The sequence below is a fragment of the Nylanderia fulva genome, unplaced genomic scaffold (genome assembly GCF_048542155.1).
Source record: "Nylanderia fulva isolate GAGA-0341 unplaced genomic scaffold, ASM4854215v1 Scaffold9, whole genome shotgun sequence".
NCBI classification, from domain to species: domain Eukaryota; kingdom Metazoa; phylum Arthropoda; class Insecta; order Hymenoptera; family Formicidae; genus Nylanderia; species Nylanderia fulva.
Window position 1 is genome coordinate 4,188,982 of NW_028191026.1, and position 24,196 is coordinate 4,213,177.

A 24,196-nucleotide genomic window follows, 5' to 3' on the forward strand; every position below is an offset into this window, starting at 1 on the left:
AATCTGCGGGAGAGCATGTCGAGTACATTCCCGCATACGATTAATGCGGTGCAACTCGGCGAGAAAGTTTGGCGTCTCGTCGATATCACGAAGATATCGCGAAATGAACCGGTCGAACCTGAGCGAGTCGAGGACCTCCACTCGGGGGCTCTCTTGTACTTAAAAGCAACCGGGTGAGATGAGCTATATATTCGATTCGTCTCGCCGAAGTATTACGCGGTTAAACGCGACCGTAATTTAATGTCGAGGTGTCCCGAGTTGCGCCACGATTTCACGTCTTGCATTTCGTTTTAATTATACCGATCTTCATACTTAATCTCACGTCGAGAGATACTTTTTGTACGCGACCGTTTGACTTTCGTGCAATAAATCAGCAGGCGTGTAACAGATAATTTATCTTCATTTATTTTTATTTTAATTAATTTTATTTTATTTTATTTATTTTATTTTTCTTCTTCGGTCTCTGAATTTTTAGTCACTAATTGAATCTATCAATTTACAATATATTTTAATCAGATATAAGAAATCAAGGAAAGGGGGATCTAATTTCTCGCCCATAAATCGCGAATGTAAATTAGATAGGAGAAAATATACGCAGTCGCTGTTCAAAAGAACTTTTCGCGGAAGTGGCGCGTATCTTCTAATACCGCTTATTTTCGTTCTGTTCGAATGCACCTGTTGATTCTGACGAATTCAAGTGAGCCATTTAGCAAAGGCAAGCCATTTCATGGCGGAGCAAAGGTTCAAAGTGTGTGCATTATCGTTATCGTGGCGCTAACGTACAATTGCTGCAAGGGCGTCGACGTTGGCGAGCTACAACTAATCGAGAATGCAGTCGAGACGCACGTATTGGATAGTCCTGAATAAACGCCTTTACCTTTGCAAGCACTTCCTGGTGACGGTGAACCGTAAAAATTATCGCCATCTCGAAATCAATTTATCGATGGCTTGGAAAATGTTTATTTTCAACAAATACATTTTCTAATTAATATTGCTATAAAATTATGGCTATCACGAAAAAAATATTTAAAAGGTTTTGAAGGAGAACAAAGTTGATAATCTTAATTTTTTTGTAAATTGTTTTCTCGTAATATTCGACATAAGAAATTATATAAGGGTGAGATGGCCAGAAATTGAATGATTTACGAGATATTTTAACGTGACATAATTTTGAATAAAATGTCTCGTAAAATATTGAATTTTCGATTATCTTATCTCTTATGCACAAAATAACAAGAGAAATTAATTGCTGGAAAAAACACATTGTTTTTAAGAAAAGGTATATAATTTGCAAAATTATTTTGCAGCTACATATGAAATAAAAATATTGAAAATTAAAAGAAAAGAGAATCACTCTATTATTTAATTCTTCATCTCCAAAATCAATAAAAACCTGAAAGAAAATCGATCGATGAGCAAAACTTTTACATATGGATGCGGCATTAAATCTCGATGTAATAGGAGAACGTGTATCGTAATGGTGTAAATTTGGAATCGAGGTTCACGAACCTCCACAGCCTCCGAAGCCTAAATATTTGGTATGGCGGCTCGCATAAACGTCCGCTATTCGTCGAAAACGTTTGGGGCTGTACTTAGCTCTTTTTCATCGAGCACGTGTACGTGATGAAGAGAGGAGGCTTCGTGTACTTATACTTCGTGTACTTAAACTAGTCGCAGCCTTTAGCTATGATGATTATGCCAGTCGGTTTTCGTAAACGGAACCATATGGGATAAGCTTTTCATAATCCTTTACGTGTATTTAGGTTTATTTGCGCAACGAACGATTTTAAACAAATTCAATTTGAAAGAGCCTCGGATTTATCCCCATTTCTTCATATTAAATTAATGCTGAAGTAATATACGGAGCAGTCCATAAATGGAGCGACACAAATTTCAGAAGTATCATGCTTCGCGAACGCATTTTTTTTTTATCAAAAAGGACTTCGATATAAATATTCTTTTTTTTTTTTTTTTTTTTTTTCATGATAATAAAGAAGAATATATCAGGGGAGACCTTGACCATTCTGACACTAGCCTAATCTACAACTTGACGCTAATCTGTCTTACAATTAACTTAAATATTACTCTGCGCGCGATCTTTTCTTAAGAAGAGTTTTATAAATTGAATTATCTCTCCATTTGCTCTCAAATTTAGTATAAAAATTTCTTTAATTAACAACAAGAATCATAAGTCATTTAATTGTTTTTCGTGCGATATTATTTTAGTCTAAATTTGAATATGCAAAACGTTTATTTTAAATTGCTTTATAAAAAATTTCCTTAGAATATTTTATATTTAAAATATTTTCATATAATGAAAAATTCTATTACTTATTGTTGGATGTATAAGAGATTTTGGAATAAAAGATGCACAAGTTATTCCACAAAATCTTTACATAAAAATCATTAATTTATTTAAAAAATATCTAGAATAAATAAAAGGAGTAAACGAATTTAATTTTCTTGCGATATTATTTTAGCCTAAAATAGAAAAAGTAAACCGCTTAAATCACCCGATGAACAAATTGCTCTCGAATATTTTTCTATCGTGAAAAATGTATGAATAAACTTAGGAATGAGAAAACAAGAGCGATTGTACATGTACTCAGATGTACGAGATATTTGACATTAATGAGATGCACAAGTTATTCCGCGAAATCTTCGCGAAACATTCGTCTTCTCGGTGGAACGCGTATCACAACGCATAAACGAGGCATAATTCCTGACAGATCGCCCTCTCGCGCGCGTAATCGCGAAATTATGTCACGCGGCGTGGCCGCGCGAGGATTCCTCCTCGGGGCTGATGCTGGGGTTACGTCATGTATGTCGATGCGTGGAAACAGGGAGAGGCGCCTGCGTTACACATATTTGGTAGGATATCGTTATGCGACGAGATCGTGTGCAATCGAATGCATATATACGACGCTGATGACTCGCGAGACGCCAGATAACGGTTTATTTATGGATCAAAATTTATTGATCATTTTCAGCTAAGCTTTTATTATTTTATAATTTTTATTATTTAAAAAAAAAGAAAAGAATTTTTTAAATTTTATTTTTATATATTACACACACACAGTTTGAGAAAGAAATGTGACTCTTCGAGGGAGAAAGAGGAGAAATAAAAAAATTATATTTATTAAATTTCTAGAGGTATTTCTTATTATTTATTAATTTTGAATTATGTTAAAAGAAAAAAGAAAATAATGTGTGTGTTTTAATTTTATTTTTATATTACACACACGTAGTCTGAGAAAGAAATGTGACTCTTCTCTGACGAGGGAGAAATAAAAAGAATTATATTTATTAATTAATTTTTAGGTATTTCTTATTATTCAATAATTTTGAATTATTTAAAAAAAGAAAATATTATTTTATTTTTATATTACACACACACACACATTCTGAGAAAGAAATGTGACTCTTCTCTGACGAGGGAGAAAGAGGAGAAATAAAGTCGCTCGATGAGAAAACCGAGAGAGAGAGAGAGAGAGAATGAGAAGACGCGGAATCAACTTGCATTCGCCGAGATTGCCAGGAGAAGACGCGTTAAGCGATCCCACGCACTTAAGTTAATTGCATGAATTACGTTGACGACGCGATATTGATATTACAGGGGTAATATGCGCACACGTTGACTGCTTCGCTAAGTAGCACCGACACCGCAAATTTAGATAATTTTCGCGTCGGTATTCATTAAAGAGATAATCTGTCTGTCGTTTAATATTTATAAAAATTAGACTATCGAGAAAATAGTCTCTAACAGAGTAAGATTATTCATTGAAATTTTATCTTATATGAAAGTACATAGCTCAGTAATTGTATGAAAGAAGAATACATTTTTAAGTGCAAAGAATTAAGAATGAGTTATTATTTCATTTTTAGCAGAATGAGTTTAACGCGATAAGAGGAATATGCATATATATATATATTTTTTTTTTTTCTAGAATAAATAAAAATGGAAAGAAATTACTTTGGTCATTCTTACATTATTTCGTCGCAATATTTGGAGCCGCACACATTTTCAAATCTTCTCTGCCGCGATATTTAAGTAGAACGACATAGCTCTTCACAAATAACGTAATGACGACATTGAGATTATGCAGCAGCGGTTATATCATTGCATAAGTAACGATAGCATTGAGATTCCAGCGAGCTTTTAAAGCTCAAAAAGTCTCTCAAGAGAACACGTTTATCACACCGTATATGAATTTTTGCAATTATATAAATTTGTTTAACGAATCAATTATAACCATAAAGATAAATAGCGTTCTAAAATTATATATAATTTTAATATATAATCAAAAAACATTTTTTTAATGTATATTATTTTTTCAAGCCAATAACGATATAATCTTTCGGCCGTTATTATTATTCATTTACAGTAAAAAAATGTGTGTATTCTTGTTAAAAACGGTCGCCGTTAAAATTTTCGTGTTAAATATTTAACACATTCATGTGTTAATTTAACATATTACTGTTCTGTTAAATGAACTTAAATGTTAAATTATTAAAACGACTGAAAAAAATGGAAAAATAACATAATGTGCATCTATTTTTAATTTTACACAATAAAAATGTACAGAAAAAAATGTTGATTTTTTATTTTATAATATAAGTGGGGATGATAAAATCTAAATTAATTTTTAAATTAAAACTATATTAATTTTACACAAAAATTATATTAAATTACTTGAAATTTTGCATTTATTTTGTGTTAAAATATTAACACAATATTTGTGTCTCCATTAACGCATCCATATTATGTTAAATTAACAGAAAAATTTCTGTGGACCGTTTGGGACATGCGATATCTGTTAAATTTAACAGAAATTCGTCAACTATATTCAGTTTTTGCTCGTTATCCGTGCGATAATCCCTGAGTCTTGAAAAAAAGGCGTCGTATTCCGAGACAAAACGATAAGGTGTTAAAAGCTGAAGAACAGAAACGGGGCACGTGCAGGAAGATCGCGGATAAGCGAGGAAAAGGAAACGAGATGAACGAGAGAAACAATGATGCCCCGACGGAGAGAGTACGGTGTTACGAAGGTTCTCTGAAAAGTCTGGTCGGTCCTAGAGTGCGTCGTTGACACAAGCGCAGAACTTTCATCTACAAGGCAAATGTGTGGAAGCACGATTCCGTTTTCGTCCTCTTCCACGTTATTCAAATAGAGCGCGGCCTTCGTAACTCACTGGCGTAGATATCGCGGGATTATCGCGATATTAAATCTCCGCCATCGAAAAAAAATCTCTCGATATCCGAAATTTTAAACAAAAAAAACAAGCCTCAAGAACCATACTTTGCCCGCACGATAAATAATTTATCCGTCAAAACTGGGTAAATCGAGCTCTACAAAATGAAGCTATATTTAAGGAATATATATTGAATTAATTATATACAAATATATAATTTACAATTACCTGCATTTTTTTAACTATTATTATGTTCTCTTTATATCACTCGATTCCTCTCATTTGTGTATAAAAATATTGGGATAAGATCAATATTTTATGAGATATATTTTATATCAAATTACCTAAAATAAAAATTATCTCGTAAACTATTCACGAACCTTTTATACCGAATATTGTCGAGGAATCAATTTTCATGAAAAAATTAAAGTAGTTCCATTTCTGAAAAATTAGGTTGACCTTTAATAATCTTTAAATAATCTTAGATAGACGTCACAAAGTTTAAATTAGGATTACTATTACACATCTTTCTCTACGATACAGAACTTTTATTCCAAAAATAAAATTGCATATTTTCAAAGTATATTTAGTTATTAAAATTAAATTAATTCAAATAAATTGTTTTAATTTTTAATTTAAACAACGTTTATTTGCTCGTCTATAAAAAAAGAGCCTAACATTTTCAATTTGTACGAGCTTTATATTATATATTAATAATTATTAAAATAATTCACTCTGTACAAGCCTCATAATATTTAAGAGAGGTTTGAAGAAGAGATCGATAAATTTCTAAAAATTAAAAATCACAGTTAAATCGTAATATTAATTTCGATATCACGAAGAAAATAAGGAGAAAGAGGGTATGTGAGAAACATAGCGTGCATGTTTATAACTTTCATCTCTCGTCGCTTTAAATCTCAATCGCTCTGCGCCTTTGGCGAAGCAATCAGTGTGCTCTTCCTCTTCAGCAAAGTCCCTGTCCTCGATTCTGATTTTTTTAACGGTATAACAAAGCCGTTTTTAATCAATTTTTATCGCGACCCTCAGCGACGAGATCCGTTGCAGATATATTTTATTTCCATCCCAGATAAATGCAATTTATCATGTTATGTAATATAACGTTTTCTTTGTTAGCACTCGGCATACATTTCCCGTTAATAAAACAGTATTTTCGAGCATGAAATTAGAAATATTAATTTCGACGAAGCTTTTCCAGGAGCTTCCATTTTCCGCGACTTTATCCATACATATGATGAATATAATTTCATAAATCTCGATTCTCGGTTTGATCGTGGCTTATATACATAGTAAAACACTTCTAAAGTGAAATCCATATTTAGGTCATTATTATATCGATCCTGAGGAAAAATTAATATAACGAATTCTTAACAAGGAATTTTCTAACGAAAGCTTTTATATATGTTTCAGATATGCAAGGACTCGTACAAATGCAATTGTACCGGAGTAAAAGGGCAGCCAGGATTTCTTGGAATAACTGGACCCCAAGGAACAGAAGGGCTCCCGGGTGACATCGGACCCGATGGACCCCTCGGGCCCAAGGGCGAAAAGGGGGCTGGGGGAGAATATGGGGGTACCGGCGAGAAAGGGCATCGAGTGAGTAAATTTATTTTTTTATCATGACGTCATTTTATGCGCGAGCGCGCCTCTTCATTTTGCAGTATCACTGATAATTTATAAAACAAACATTTCAACATACGATTTAATTTAAAAGGTAATTTAATAATTGAAATTTTTATTTTTTATGTCATTTCAATCTGGAAATTTTCATGTTAAAAGAATTTAGTTTATTAATGAATATTAAAATTCATGAAATATAAAAAGAACTTTAATATACGATTTGATGTTAGATAATGTTGAAATTTAAATGTTGAACTTGATACAATTTAATTGAAGCTAATGCAATAATTATATCCGTATATTTTTAATATATATGCATGCGACTGCTAAATCAATTACAACGATAATTAGTTTCTTTCTAAGCGACGACAGCTTCATATTTTAATTAAAGTTCGCGACACGATACGGAGATTCGTTAGACGCGATAAGCGTTTTAATAAAGTAACAATTGATTTAATGGATAAATACTAATATGAATATCTGCAAAAAGAATCTTATTTCAACAATTTACATATAAATAACACGTAATGATAAGGTAAGTGAAAAACTGTAACTTTATAACTACAAACTCTAAACTTTATTTTATCATGCTTATAAATTCATTAAAACTAATAGACAAAATATCGTGGTGTAATTTATATATCATAAAATTTTTTTGTGATATAGAAAATTCACTACAAGAATTACTCACTTGCTATTCTTAGACTATCGCTAATTTAATCTCACTATTAAGAACAGATCGAGAAAATTATATAAAATTATATAATGAATAATTACCATAAAAATTTAAGAAACATTGCTATATAAGATTTTTTCGTTTTATTTAATCAAATTTTTAAAAAACTGAATTTTTTTTCAGATAGAATAGCAATATGAATTCACAAAAAAGTTTGACATACATATGTCCAATTTCGTGTGCAGTCGTTATTTTATTAAAATGTCAAAAATAGATTTCTCTTTTTCTAAATCTATAAAGATACCAATTAAATTTAATATTAGACAGTTTTATAAGTTTAATTCATATTTTTTAAAATTTGTCAAATAACTTGGGTGTCTTGAAAATATCGATTTAATATTCTATTCTCCATATTCCAAAATCACAAATAAAATCACTTTAATAACTCACAAATTGAGGATAGAATAGCAATATGAATTCACAAAAAAGTTTGACACGCATGTGTCAAATTTCGTGTGTAATTATTTTAAAATTTTCTTTTTCTAAATGTATAAAGATACCAATTAAATTTAATATTACACAGTTTCATAAGTTTTATTCACAAATTTTTTATCTGTCAAATAACTTGGGTGTTTGAAAATATCGATTTAATACTCCATTCGTCCACTCGAAAATTACAAATGTCTCTACAATTATACGCGCGCTTATTAGAAATAAGAAAAAAGGAATATCTCTTTAATTGGGTCGGGATGAAAGGATTGAAAAACGCTGATGAGAGACAGCAGACGTTATTCACATTCTCGATTCCCTATTCGAACGACGATTGTTCGTCGCGTAACATATGTTCGAATGGGACGCAGAAAAAAAAAAAAAAAGGAAAAAAATCAGACGAAAAAGAAGAAACGTGACGTCACCGCGGCCAGATACAGACCGCTTCCAAATGCGGAGGAAGAGGAAAGATCGCAAGCAGGGGCCAAGGAATTACTAACGAACGGACACCCACGATGAACCGAGAAATTGTTACACGCAGCGAGTAACTGCGTTTCGCAATTTGTCGGCCGGCATCGATGTGCGACACTTTGTACGATATGATATGAGGCGGAGATAACCGATAGAATTGCTCCAGTCTCGACACGCGACAGTTCATCCTAATTTTCAAAGTACGCATAGCGCGTATAATCCCCTAAATTGCTCCGACAAATTTTGCAGGCATTATTCCTCGCGTGCCCGATTGATCCGTATCTTTAATCGCAATTTATATTACAAAGAATCCAAAGATGTAGGATAAGTGAGTGTTCAGCTGGTCACAATTTTATAGAGAGATGTTTCGGTTAAATCTCTGTGGAATTATAGAAAAATTATATAATTAGAGAAAAATTATATAAGAATTATAATAAATTTAATTCAAAGCTTATTTATATTAATTTAAGCTTTTTCAATGAATGTGTAATTTGTGCAGAATCCCAGATTGTCTGCTCGAAAAATTGATTATGAATTTTAAAATGAGATATGATATGATTTAAAATTAATGTACCAGCTTTTTATTACAAATTAAATTACACGCTTGGATTACGTTATATTATTTTTTATAATTTTAAATATAAACTATGAATCGCGTTATACACATACATATATATATTTTTAATTTTTTTAATATCCATCTTTTACGTATTTCATTTTCCAAATTTTTATTCTTTTACTTGCTCTCAATCAATCGTTTCTAAGCTGTCAATATGGAATTTATCATTCGAATTTTCAGGAAAAAATTTACCGCACGATTGACAAGCAGCACTTAAAATTCGTACGAAAGCGAAAAATATTTGTCTGTAATAAAACTATAGAAATATCTTTTGTCTTACTTTGTCACTTTTGTACAGTGAACAAAAAATCTGGCTTGGTAAAAATTACCAAAATTTATATTAAATATAGTAAAATAATATAGTCGAGTCGCGGAAATGTATTATGTGTTATCGCGTTGTATTGCGTAAAATAATTTAGAACTGCCTAATTGCCGAAATGTCACGAATAAATAAAACCTCACAATCGCATGTGGCATTACAGAATATTGGTACTTATATCGATACATCTGACGCTTATTAATCGCGCGAGGGGTTAAATTATTCATTCGCGTGTGGGCTGCAAAACAGGACGTGTCAATTTTTGTAACTGTAACTTTTAATTAAACTCTGCATTGCAAAATTGAATAGCTTTATTATCACTTGATATTATTTACTTATCTTCATTGATTCATTGCGGTGAATATTCCAAAAAATAAATTAGCAGTTTGAGAATGGAATTATTTAGTTGATTCAATTATTTTTACATTGAAAATTTAAGCGATTAGAACTGAAAGTATTTGTCAATTGAATCTCGGACATATAATAAAATATTATTCTTTAATTAATTTCAAGCATGAAGAGAGTTTGACAACTTTTTAACTTTTAATTTCAATGTTACATTGTATTGAAAATATAAATTGCGATGATTTTTTATTTTTCACAAAATATTACATTATTCTATCATTGTATTAAAAAAAATTTTTTTTAATTATTTCAAAATTTAATTTAATAAAAAAAGAAACGCTGACTTCTTCCATTTAACTGAAGAAAAAGTTTGAAGAAAAACAGTAAACGTATCGGTAAACGCTTTTCACTTTTCTTGATAGGGTGGAAAATTAAAAAAGCTTATCACCCCTTCAGGAAACTTTTAATCGTACATAGGAAGCAGAAAGACGTCGCCATTACGCCGTAAATTCGTTGCGCAAGAACGAAAATTCTGGTTATTACTACGGACCATCGTGTTGCCGCATGTGCCACAATTTGCCAATTACACGCAGCGTGTCGCACGTTCTCATTTGCGGCGTGCATCGCTTGCTAATTATGTTACATCGATCGTTCGACCACGGTGCCGCTAACTTGCACCTTCGATCAATGAGATGTAATTGGACTCCCCGTGTAATAAGACCGTAAGAACATTTTTTAATTTGATGACTATCTTCAGAAAAATTCAACTTTCAGTGTTAATAACACGAAGTGATTAATAATCAGAAATGGAAAGAAGCGCGAGGAGACTTTCCCTTGATGGGAAATCAGAAGGGAGAAAGATATATAAATTTACAAAATTACAAAAATATTATCAACGCAATTTTATAATGAAGATTCGTAATGGATATAATTTTCAAAGCAATTGATGGACTCTCCAGATAATAGGAGCTGAAGAAAACTTTAATTTGAAGATTATTTATTTTTAGAGCGAAATTCAAGTTTAAATGTTGAAAAATTAAAATAAGACCGTAAGAACATTTTTTAATTTGATGACTATCTTCAGAAAAATTCAAATTTCAGTGTTAATAACACGAAGTGATTAATAATCAGAAATGGAAAGAAGCGCGAGGAGACTTTCCCTTGATGGAAAATCAGAAGGGAGAAAGATATATAAATTTACAAAATTACAAAAATATTATCAACGCAAGTTTATAATGAAGATCCGTAATGGATATAATTTTCAAAGCAATTGATGGACTCTCCAGATAATAGGAGCTGAAGAAAACTTTAATTTGAAGATTATATATTTTTAGAGCGAAATTCAAGTTTAAATGTTGAAAAATTAAAATAAGACCTTAAGAACATTTTTTAATTTGATGACTATCTTCAGAAAAATTCAAATTTCAGTGTTAATAATACGAAGTGATTAATAATCAGAAATGGAAAGAAGCGCGAGGAGACTTTCCCTTGATGGAAAATCAGAAGGGAGAAAGATATATAAATTTACAAAATTACAAAAATATTATCAACGCAAGTTTATAATGAAAATTCGTAATGGATATAATTTTCAAAGCAATTGATGGACTCTCCAGATAATAGGAGCTGAAGAAAACTTTAATTTGAAGATTATTTATTTTTAGAGCGAAATTCAAGTTTAAATGTTGAAAAATTAAAATAAGACCGTAAGAACATTTTTTAATTTGATGACTATCTTCAGAAAAATTCAAATTTCAGTGTTAATAACACGAAGTGATTAATAATCAGAAATGGAAAGAAGCGCGAGGAGACTTTCCCTTGATGAAAATCAGAAGGGAGAAAGATATATAAATTTACAAAATTACAAAAATATTATCAACGCAAGTTTATAATGAAGATCCGTAATGGATATAATTTTCAAAGCAATTGATGGACTCTCCAGATAATAGGAGCTGAAGAAAACTTTAATTTGAAGATTATATATTTTTAGAGCGAAATTCAAGTTTAAATGTTGAAAAATTAAAATAAGACCGTAAGAACATTTTTTAATTTGATGACTATCTTCAGAAAAATTCAAATTTCAGTGTTAATAACACGAAGTGATTAATAATCAGAAATGGAAAGAAGCGCGAGGAGACTTTCCCTTGATGGAAAATCAGAAGGGAGAAAGATATATAAATTTACAAAATTACAAAAATATTATCAACGCAAGTTTATAATGAAGATCCGTAATGGATATAATTTTCAAAGCAATTATTGGACTCTCCAGATAATAGGAGCTGAAGAAAACTTTAATTTGAAGATTATTTATTTTTAGAGCGAAATTCAAGTTTAAATGTTGAAAAATTAAAATAAGACCGTAAGAACATTTTTTAATTTGATGACTATCTTCAGAAAAATTCAAATTTCAGTGTTAATAACACGAAGTGATTAATAATCAGAAATGGAAAGAAGCGCGAGGAGACTTTCCCTTGATGGAAAATCAGAAGGGAGAAAGATATATAAATTTACAAAATTACAAAAATATTATCAACGCAAGTTTATAATGAAGATCCGTAATGGATATAATTTTCAAAGCAATTATTGGACTCTCCAGATAATAGGAGCTGAAGAAAACTTTAATTTGAAGATTATATATTTTTAGAGCGAAATTCAAGTTTAAATGTTGAAAAATTAAAACACGAAGTGACCTTACCAATTATAAGACGTATCTTCTAATTGGGAGAAAATTTTTAAAAACATTTTAATGTTAATGAATTCAAACATGAGACCTTACAAAAATTAGTAAAAATTTTCATTCAACGAATAAAGTCGATGGGCCACGGAAAATATCAGGTCGCTGAGAAGACAAGAACGATGCATTCGCGAAAAAAGAGAGCAAGCTTATCATCTGGTGAAGTAAGTGGCCATTTAAAAGGTGCAAGGCATGACGAATATGCATTTTGTTAGCGTAATGAACGTCTGTCGATTCGGGAACTCTTTCTTCTTCTTCTTCTTCTTCTTCTTCAACGAATCCTTTACCGTTTCCTTATTTCTTTTTTTCCTCTTCGGACATACGCGGATTATATCAGGAAGGGAGATGACGTCACAACCCTTTCTGGCCGGCCAAAGAGAACAAAAGTTTACCGTACGATCTCTGCGCCGAGATCTTTACGGATTTTATTAAAAAAAAAAAAAAAAAAAGTCGTTTCCTTTTTTCTTTCTCTCTCCCTGGAGCATCTTTGAATTGATCGAACACCCCGTGATTTTTAATACCGTCTCGCCTATACTGAGCGATCCGCTCCTCGTCTTAAGCCACTTTGTCGCAGAACGAGGACATTGATGGACTCTGGGATTAGACGGAATCCCCTGTAGGTTTAAGGAGATTGCACTTCAAGATCGTACGTGCGATCGGAGAGTTTCGGGAGAGAATTTCTCTGGGACGAGGTCGAGTGGCGATTGTATCTTAACCCTCTTGGTGAATACGAGAAGTTAAAATTGTATCGCAACGAAAAGGACGACTGCGGGATCTAGAAGAAAATACATATTCTTTGGAAATTATATATTATGTAGTTAAACTTTATATCAAATTGATGCGAATTTTTGTTAAAAAGAGATTTATACATTTTAAACACTTATTATAAATACAAGAATTTAAAATAAAGATGTGCTTTAGAGATTAATGCGGCATAAAAAAACTTGAATGATATTTTGTCGGAAAGCAAAATGTTCCGTCGTTCTCATTAATGTTATGTAACTGGACGACGGGAGTCTGGAACATTTGTTAAACGCGTTTGAAAGTTTACTCAATTCACGAGGAAACGACTAATTTTACGAGCATAACTCGTATTTTCTCATTGGTCAGTTTACATGATGTCAGTCTGAAAGCAACAGACGTCATGACCCTTTTCAATTCAGTAGAAGCAAAATAATTCAAGAAACAGTCGAACAGAAGTCTTATAAATTTAGTCTGTCTTTTATATGAGCTGCTTCCTGTCATTTCTGGTATTATTATTATTTTCTGTTATATTTGCAAAATTTTTTTAAAGCTAATTCACGCATCTCTTTACTTTTCTCATCATTATTTTTTATTTTACAAATTTAGGCACTTTGATATTTAGATAAATTAGAACTTGTAAAATATTTTGTCTAAATTGTGTCTAAATTTATAAAATAAGAAATATTAATATTTTATATAAATATCGTAGTTTTTCTTTTAGTTTAATATATTTATCTCTACTTTATATTTCTCTGCAATTACTTCCAAAATAAACAATTTTTAATTACCTTTATAGCAGATCATTTTTGAATAATCAAAATAAATTGATAATAAAAAATGATAACTTTGTTGGTAGGTAAATTTAATAACAGGAGTATAATAATAGAATAATTAATTGATTATTAATTTCATTTTCTGTACATTTCCAAATACAATTTTCGAGCTCGCTAGAATTTTAAGCTCGCTAGTCGCTTTATCCCAATTTCAGGAGTCAATCGTCGCGAAACATGTCGAAAGCGTAGATTTATCATTTAGTCATTTAACATCGTCGGCATATACGGTGTCACTCGTAAAACTCGGCGGGTCCGTAGTGACGTCATGGTCCTTTCTGGGCAGAGACAAGGGAGAAGAGACCGAGATTCGACAGACCTCGCTCTGAAATGATCATATACAGGGTGTCCGATAACTAACGGACCAACGATTTCAAATGGATTCTTTGGTCAATTTGGGAACGATTTTTCCTTAGCAAAAATGTCGAAAAAGGTCATCATTTTTTATTATGTATCTTTATAACTAAGCCTCAAATTAAAATTTTATTATAGTAAACTCTACCTGAAATTAATTGAAGAATGTAATTATGTTAGACTTTTAACTCCAAAACGTTTAGTTTTCAAAAAACCCATTTTTTTCAATCGCTTATAACTCGAAAATTATTGACTTCTCAACATTTTTGCTAAGGAAAAATCGTCTCCAAATTGGCCAGAGAATCCGCTCTTAATCATTGGTCCGTTAGTTACCGGACACCCTGTATATATATACATATATATATAATACAGCGGGAGAATCGTGGCACAATTCCAGCGCGAACTCTTCGGGTTTCGGCCTGGCTTTGGGTCGACGTGGGCGTGAATGATAAATTGCATCTCCTGCGTTCCTCGCGCACTAGCTGCATTTGGCATTGATCTCTATCTACGTAACGATTACCCAGATATTACGTGCATACCCACGTGCGAAGCGGCCGATCGAGCCGTCTCCGTCATCGTCTCGTTGTCTAGGATTGACACAAATTGACACTAAAACCGCCGGCTTCCATTACCGAGAACCAGAATCGGACTAACTAAGTCGACGTGGATCTCAAAACTTTCATCTTTCATCGACGGATGGGATCTCTTTTCTTCTTTCCGGGGATTTAGCAGAGGCACGTGATGGATCGGAGGACGTGTTATCTTTCCTTTGACACGCTTTCTTCGACTGCAGAGAGATATGAGAGCTATTAAGCTCGAGCTTTTTGTCTTCTCTTCTTCTTCTACAGTCGATAGAATCGATAAATGTTCCAAAATATCCGAGTTTTTCTTTCAGTTTAACGTGATCTATATTTCTCTCTCTCTCTCTCTCTCTCTCTCTCTGCAATTATTTCCAAAATAAACGAAATTTTTAATTACCTTCATAGCAGACTATTTTTAATAATTAAAATAAATGTGTAATATAAATTTCTAATTTCATTGGTAGGTAAATTTAATACCGAGAGTACTAATAGAATAATTAATTTATCATTAATTTTGCTATTAACTTTTTCGCCTAATAAAATGAATTGAAAATTATAATTAAAAATATTTGTAACAATAAAACTGAATTTATGATAAAACTATTTTATTAATAATTTTTTAATAATTAAAATAAATGTGTAATAAAAATTTCTAACTTTATTGATAGATAAATTTAATACCGAGAGTACTAATAGAATAATTAATTTATCATTAATTTTGCTATTAACTTTTTCGCCTAATAAAATGAATTGAAAATTATAATTAAAAATATTTGTAACAATAAACCTAAATTTATGATAAAACTATTTTATTAACTTTAGCGGAAAAATTTCATACCAAAATTGATAATAGAATAATAAATATAATATTTTACCCTATTTCTTTCGGTATCAAATTTTTCAATTATTAATATACATAGGTAATTAAAAACTTGACTATAAATTAATGTTTATCATTAAAAAAAATTATTCTCTTAAGAATATTTTTTCAAGGCGTCTCATATTCGATTGTCGAAATTTGTTAAAAAGTTGCCTTCTGCTTTTATCCCGTGAAATTGATCGGAAATGGGAGATGTGTGTAAATTCTAATGTGTAAGGTAAATTTAATACCGAGAGTACTAATAGAATAATTAATTTATCATTAATTTTGCTATTGACTTTTTCTCCTAATAAATTGAAAATTATAATTAAAAATATTTGTAACAATAAACCTAAATTTATGATAAAACTATTTTATTAACTTTAGCGGAAAACTTTCATACCAAAATTGATAATAGAATAATAAATATAATATTTTACCCTATTTCTTTCGGTATCAAATTTTTCAATTATTAATATACATAGGTAATTAAAAACTTGACTATAAATTAATGTTTATCATTAAAAAAATTATTCTCTTAAGAATATTTTTTCAAGGCGTCTCATATTCGATTGTCGAAATTTGTTAAAAAGTTGCCTTCTGCTTTTATCCCGTGAAATTGATCGGAAATGGGAGGTGTGTGTGTGTAAATTCTATTTCCTAGAGAGCCCGCGCTTTCCTCTCGCTCGCCCGTCCGGGAAAATTAAAGGGGACGTTGATCCGACGTCGCGGGAGGTTGAATAGACAGATTGTTAAAAGCGCAATGATCGCGTGACCGGACCCCATCAGGCGCACGCGAGAGCTTTTAGTTAGAGTCGCCGCGGCAATTTTAGAGCTGGTGCGCGCGTTCATTATATATATACACACACACATACACTTTCATCTTCACATATCTAAAACCGTCTCCTCCCCGAGAACTTCATCGCCTCCGAAAAAGCCCCGTTCAAACCAGCGCGGCACCGTTCTAATTAAAACGAGCGAGAAAGGGTTGAAGGAGGAGGCGAGATGAGTGAGAAGGAAATTCTTTTTAACGAGGGAGAGGATGTATCGTCCGCCCACGCGATGAAGGAGAGAAGACATGTGCGAGAGGACCCGTGATGCTGCGCATCAGCCTCCCTTTCTTTCCCGGTTTTGTTTCGCCACGTTCAGAAAAGTAGGGTATCTAAGCGCCGATAAAGAAATCACCGCCACGCGGTCAACTATAGTCTTCTCCTCTCGGTATCTCGAAGCTATACGTGTTAGATTGACGCCTGGTCCCTAGATGCTGTTGCTGAAATCGGAGTCGGATGCTGTTGTAGCAGTTTACTATCGAGAAATTCAATTTAATACTTGCTGAGAAAATGCGCTACATCCCCTGGATTTATCGAGAAATATTTATTTATTTATTTTTTATTTATTTATTTATTTATTTATTTATTTATTTATTTATTTATAAAGGGAGATATAATAGAGAAAAGATCTTGTATATCGTATATTTTTGTACAGATACAAGTTATATTTTTACTTTGGAAAGTTCTTGATGAAAAATTCCTCTTTAATTAAACGGTACCTCGAGTGAAAGATTTTTGTCGTAAACTATCGTAAAATAATTTGAAACTACGTAGTATGAAGTTTTTAAGATATTTAAATACTAAGCCCTTTACAAAACGTTTCTCAATGACTACGTAATCAATGTTCACCTAAACGAAGTGCTTTTTATACAAACTTTATTCTCGAAAAATATTTTTTATAAATATCTTTTACCTGCACTAAAAAAAAAATTGGTTAACTTGATGAAACCTTTCAACTAAATATTATTTTGTTAATTGAACATATATAAAATATTTAAATTAAATATATAACATATTAAATCTAACAGAACGTATATTTGACTTAAAATACTAATATACGTTCAATTAACAAAATAGTAATTAGTTGAAAGGTTTAATCAAGTTAACTCTTTTTCAATGTGTAAACTCTGAAGTTTAGTTAATCGTAAATGTTCCAGATCTCATTCTATATATAATTTATATATAATTACATATATTTTATGCGTTATACATATAATTTTTTAACACCTTTCATAATTTCTATTTCAGCTTTCCAAATAAATTGCTATATAATTACTAAATAATTCTGGGAGATTGATTTTAATGAAAATTAAAAAAAGATCTAAAATGTAATATCTTCGTGTGAACCCAAAGGATCAGCATTCGCGGGGATGATATATCGACAATCAGCGTCTGCTTCTCGATTCATTCATCGTAGATTCGTCACATTCGGCGCATTCGACGTACGAATACTGATAAGGGAGGCCGCGCACTGATAACGGGGACAAAACGGATACACGCGTCGCAGTCCTACGCGTTCCTTGCCGTTCCTTGATATCGCAAAATGCGGGGGTGAAACGCGCTTCCGGTCTGCCATCGCGAGCGTGGAGTTTGGCCAGAACTATTTTACACTTCGCGAAATCATTTCCGCACAATATTTCACCGTTCGAAATTGTTGTAGAAAAGGGATCTCGATTTCGCGAAACGTCATATTCAGAAAATTATTTTTTATATTTAATTTTATATATAATTTCAATATAAATTACATAGAATTTTATATGATTTTATATAGAATTTTATATATCAGTTTATATATAATTATATAGATTTTATATATAATTTTTAAACCCCTCTGTGTTTTAAAATATTATTTAGACCGGCTCAATAACGAATAATTTCTTTAAAAATGATTTTTTATATTTAATTTTATATATAATTTATATATAAATTGTATATAATTTTATATGATTTTATATAGAATTTTATATATCAGTTTATATAGATTTTATATATAATTTCTAAACCCCTCTGTTTTAAAATAGTATCTAGACCGGCTCAATAACGAATAATTCCTTTAAAAATGATTTTTTATATTTAATTTTATATATAATTTTATATGTCAGTTTATATACAATTATATGTATTTTATATATAATTATTAAAACCCTCTGTTCTAAAATATTTATTACCGGCTCAATAACGAATAATTCCTTTAAAAATGATTTTTTATATTTAATTTTATATATAATTTCAAAATAAATTACATATAATTTTATATGATTTTTTATATATATAGTTTTATATGTCAGTTTATATACAATTATATGTATTTTATATATAATTGTTAAAACCCTCTGTTCTAAAATATTTATTATCTAGAGCAGCTCAATAACGAATAATTTCTTTAATCGTTTTTTTCTTTTTAAATACTTTAATTAACTTTATCAAAATAATATACTATTAATAAAAAATTTAACAAAATTGATTCTAATTAAAATGAAAATCTCGTACGCTTCACTTGGTATATTTTTAATAAATAAAATCCCGACATATATTTCTATATTAATTATATATCGTTCTTCTCCTCGGACCAGGCTTTAAGTTAATCATCGCGACCTACTTTCCGGGACTTTCACGTTCGTTAAAAAAAATCAGGTCGCCTCGACGGGGAAACTGTCGGAGATCAAGCAGGACAAAAGCTGGAAGTTGAAAACTGGAAAAGGGAAGGATGACGCGCATCTCTGATAACGCACTTCCCACTTGACAAGTCACATTGTGAACTCGGTTCATTCTCGAAACCGGATGTGTCCGTGATCTCATATCCAGATATCCGCTCTGCCTATCCTTCCTCCTCAAAATTTCTGCGGTATGTTCTAACACGTGCAATCTGCTCCCCTGACGATATTTCGTTCTCCTTTTTTTCTTTCTCGTTTTTTTTTTTTTTTTTTTTTTTTCGTACACATCCAGTTTTATCTCATCTGTGCTCAGCAGCTTTAGATTCCGAAATAATTAAAATAATTTCTGTGGTAATTTAATTATTCTGTTTTGACGTTTCACAAAATCAAGATCTCTTCTTCAATAATAATTTTCCTAAATTTTTATTGCGCCCATGGAGAAAAATATAAATTTTAATTATTGAAGATAAGAAATTCTCGTTACTAGGGTCACAAATTCATGCGTCAATGAACTTTATATATTTTTTCGTGAAACAAGCAAATTTTGCAATACTAAGAATCAGATAAAATCACTTATTTTTGCGAAACATTAATAAAAAGAGATCGAATATCTATAATATATATACAGGGGGTTATTTTTATTTTAATCCGTATAGACAAACATTTGAGAAACTCTTTTCGAAAAAAATAATCAGACAGTGAAGTATATAACATCGTGATCTAAAATTGCTCTTGGATGACATTTCTCATTTTAAAGGTCCTCGTTTTTTTAAATATCATTTCCTAATTTTTAATAATTAATTCTTCGCAATATTTGGTATGAAAAGTCATGAGAGGATTACAAAAAGGTGAATAGTTTCGGAGATGTTTTATAATTTGACAATTTTATATAAATGATATATTACGTAAAATATCTCGTAAAATACTCATTTCTCGATGATCTTATTTCAATACTTTTACGCGAGGAATTAATTGAGACAAGAAAACATAGTTGTTTTTCAAGGAAAAATATTACATATATACTTAAATAAAAGTTAGAAAAATATTTGTTATACCCTGCGTTACTGGAATTTCGAATTATTACGTTTACGTATAAGTGTCAATTTCACGAAAGTATACCGCAATGATGGCTTCTCTTCCAAGAAGAGAAGACGTCAGCATCTCGCACATCTGTTGCATCTCATTTACAAATACATATATAATATTCGATTTGACCAGATCATAGCGGAGTCTTTCGTTCACACACCATATACATTAAATGCGTACACACACAACTATCCAATCAGTGCCGGGCCTTTAAAAGGCATCTCGAGTCAATTTTGTATCGAGCATATCGTGTCCATAAATGGTAAGCAACAGCATCTCTCGTCCATCGTAAAAATGCTTGTTTCTCAAACTCCGTTGTATTTTGACTTATAAATATATGGAAAAAAATTTTATATATATTTTATGAAATTTTGATGAGACACGAGATTTTGTTTACACATCCAATTAGTTTTATCCTTATTAAACGTTACATATCATTTTCTTTTTTCATCTATTTTTTTTATATTGCATATTATATTTTTTGATGATGCACAACACAAAATATCGCTTTTATATGACTTTTGACACCGCAAAAAGAAACTGTACGAGCGTAATTGCTATAATCCCCATTCTCGACTGCTATAGCGTTTATGATCAGACACGTTTCTTACATCTTACGCAAGAGGTTAACCGATAATAACTCGTTTTGAACGCAAGTTACACGCGTGTACATTACGCATTTATGCGTAGACATATGCGTGATCAGCATTGATGTCTGGTCGGGCTGAAAAATTTCGTACTGCGTTCTAACATAATATTATATCTCGCTATATTTCAGTTCGAAACTACTGTATTAGATTTAATGATATAATGAATCTTGAGTTTTTCGATCAAATTCGGAGAGAGAGAAAAGTATCTTATAAAAATTATTTATTACTTTTTTAATTATTATAATAGTATTTTATTAATTTAACATGTGTATTGATATTTTTGAAATCTTGAGTTTTTCGATCACAAATTCGGAGAGAGAGAAAAGTATCTTATAAAAATTATTTATTACTTTTTTAATTATTATAATAGTATTTTATTAATTTAACATGTACATTGATATTTTTGAAATTTAAAGTTAAAATCCCTAATTAAATTCCATTGTTCAATGATTTTATAATTAAATTGTACCTGAATATTTGCTTAAAAAATCAATCGGAGATAACCGATATATATATATGTATATATATATATATTTATTTATGATTAAAAATTACTATATATGTTATTACAAATGTAATAGAAATTTATACTCTTCATGTATATTATGATTATAATTTTTAGTTTACTCGTAATCATTTTAATGAAACATAACAATATTATCTAATTATAATGAACATCTTATTTTGTTGGTGCTTGGATAACTTATACGAAGATGTACGTTTAATAGCGATAAGCAATGTTGTCCAGCGATAAGCTTCTAAAGAGCAAAAATAGAAAAAAAATTGACGACGAATGCAAAGCTTGAAGAAATATCAAGAAAATTGTATCATTAAAATGTAACGCAAAATATTACAACGCATGATTACATTTTTCTAAACGTGCAAATAATATTTATAAACTATCGTACTTATAAGTTATCACACACACGTTATATAATAATCGAAAATAATATGTTTATCGCTTTCTACAAATTGACTTATCAATAACCATTTTTGCACTGCCTTTTACATAATTAAAAACAATGACTTCCTTTAGAAAAAAAATGTAGTTTTTTTAATATAATATTTTTTTATAACTAAATGAAGATAAAAAAATTTTAAATTTTACTTTATGATAAAATAATTAAACGCGAAACTGGCAAATGTCGAAATTTAATTAGAATTATAATTATATAAAATTATATATAATTGTATCACAATTTTTATTAAATTTAATTTTGTTTTGTAAACTTTTCTTGTCTTATTAAAAATATTGAATATTTACAATGAAATCTTTGAGATCTTTGTCGAGGGATTCGGGTAAACTCACTCTCGACGACTGTTAAAACTCAAAGAGTAATGTAAGCAGATAAAACAAGCAGATAACGAGTGCAAATACATCTATGAAATAGCAGTGTGAAGAAAATCAGTGAGAAGATGTAAAATCTGTTAGCTGTCCAGTACAAACGTATTTTTCACGAAAATTAACATAAATGTAGTAAGTTTTTTTTATAGATATAAATTTCGCTTTCCCAGTCGAGACTTTTTCACTTTCCAGAATATGCACAAATTTGAATACATTTATTTTACTTATCTTTTTTACATATGCATTATATACATATTTCTCTCTTTTCTCTGTTGAGTGTTTTTACAAATAATTTACATTTTTCAATATCTTATAAATATTGTATATATTAAATTATTGTAATTAATATTACAGTATAATATTTATATAATACATTATAAATCAATATAATATAAATATATGAATAATTAATTTATAATAATAATATATAATACATGAATGAATTTTTTATAATAATTAATATATAATCATACTTAATACGATTTAGATTCAATTGATTTGATTTATGTGGCGAAGTGCTGATATAAATTTTCGTCAAATGTCAAAACTTTACAAGCATTTCTGCGTTGAAAACATAGTTTTACATTTAGTTTCCGCTACGTTACGAGACGTTGAGAGATGTATCCTGAGATATGCATGCAACAAAAGGAGAAAACGCCTTGACGCATCATTAATTAGGCGAGAACGTGTCGATGTAATTGCGTCGCCGTCCTTTAATCAGCGTGAATTGAGCGTGATGAATGAACGCGTTGCGCTTATATACGTTTTATACGCGTGCTTTTCTACACGTGCATTCACATATACATACATCTCGTAATTTTATGATCTCGATTCTCCTTGAATAATTGCGACAGCGATGTCACGGCGACAATCTTCTTTAAAATCAAGGATACACAATGCAATTGCAACAGCGTATATTCGTCAAGAGATGTACTTAAGAACAGTTTTAATTATATTTTATTTATATTCTTTACATTTTTCCTAATGGAACATAAACAATATATGTATAGAGATACATATAAATATTCGCGATATCTTAAAATAAATTAAAGCAAATTGTATTATGTAAAATAAAATAAATTAATTTCTTGATTGTTCAGTTAAAATTTTATTAGATTTTCTGCATCATATATTTAAATTAATATAATAAACTAATAAATTAAAATAGTAAACAAAGATACAATGAATTGCATTATTTGTAACAGTTGTTCACAATATCTAATTAATAATATATTAGAATCTTGTTGGAAACTTCATAAAAAATTGAATGCATCTAATTTTTATTTCTTCTGTTTAGGGTGACGAGGGTATACGAGGATTTGTGGGAGCTCCCGGACTTTCCGTACGTATATAAAAATTGTTTTATTATTTTTCAAAACTAAAGACCACCATTTAAAATAGAAAAAGAGAATTATTCTAATAATTGAAAATACTGTGCAATTTCACAGTTTCATTTTATTTTACGTATACATATATTGTTACATATATTAATACATTTTAGGTAGCATAAAGCACAAAAGCTCCAATCATGTTTTCAAAAATAATTATAATAAATTCATAAAAATTATAATAATTTTATTATTTTTCAAAAGTAAAGGCCACTATTTAAAATAGAAAAAGAGAATTATTTTAATAATTGAAAATACTGTGCAATTTCACAGTTTCATTTTATTTTACGTATACATATATTAATGCATTTTAGGCAGCATAAAGCACAAAAGCTCCAATCATGTTTTCAAAAATAATTATAATAAATTCATAAAAATTATAATAATTTTATTA

General features: G+C 30.3%; 1 protein-coding gene across 1 annotated transcript in view; it reads left to right on the plus strand.

The window, feature by feature from the left end:
* The window catches only part of LOC114929916 (uncharacterized), a 57,862-nt gene that overhangs the window by 19,331 nt on the left and 14,335 nt on the right, over positions 1 to 24,196 (plus strand). The window contains exons 2-3 of the mRNA XM_029301630.2: positions 6,622 to 6,807; positions 23,712 to 23,756. Coding sequence (XP_029157463.2) covers positions 6,622 to 6,807; positions 23,712 to 23,756 — 231 coding nt within the window. The remainder of the gene's footprint in view (positions 1 to 6,621; positions 6,808 to 23,711; positions 23,757 to 24,196) is intronic.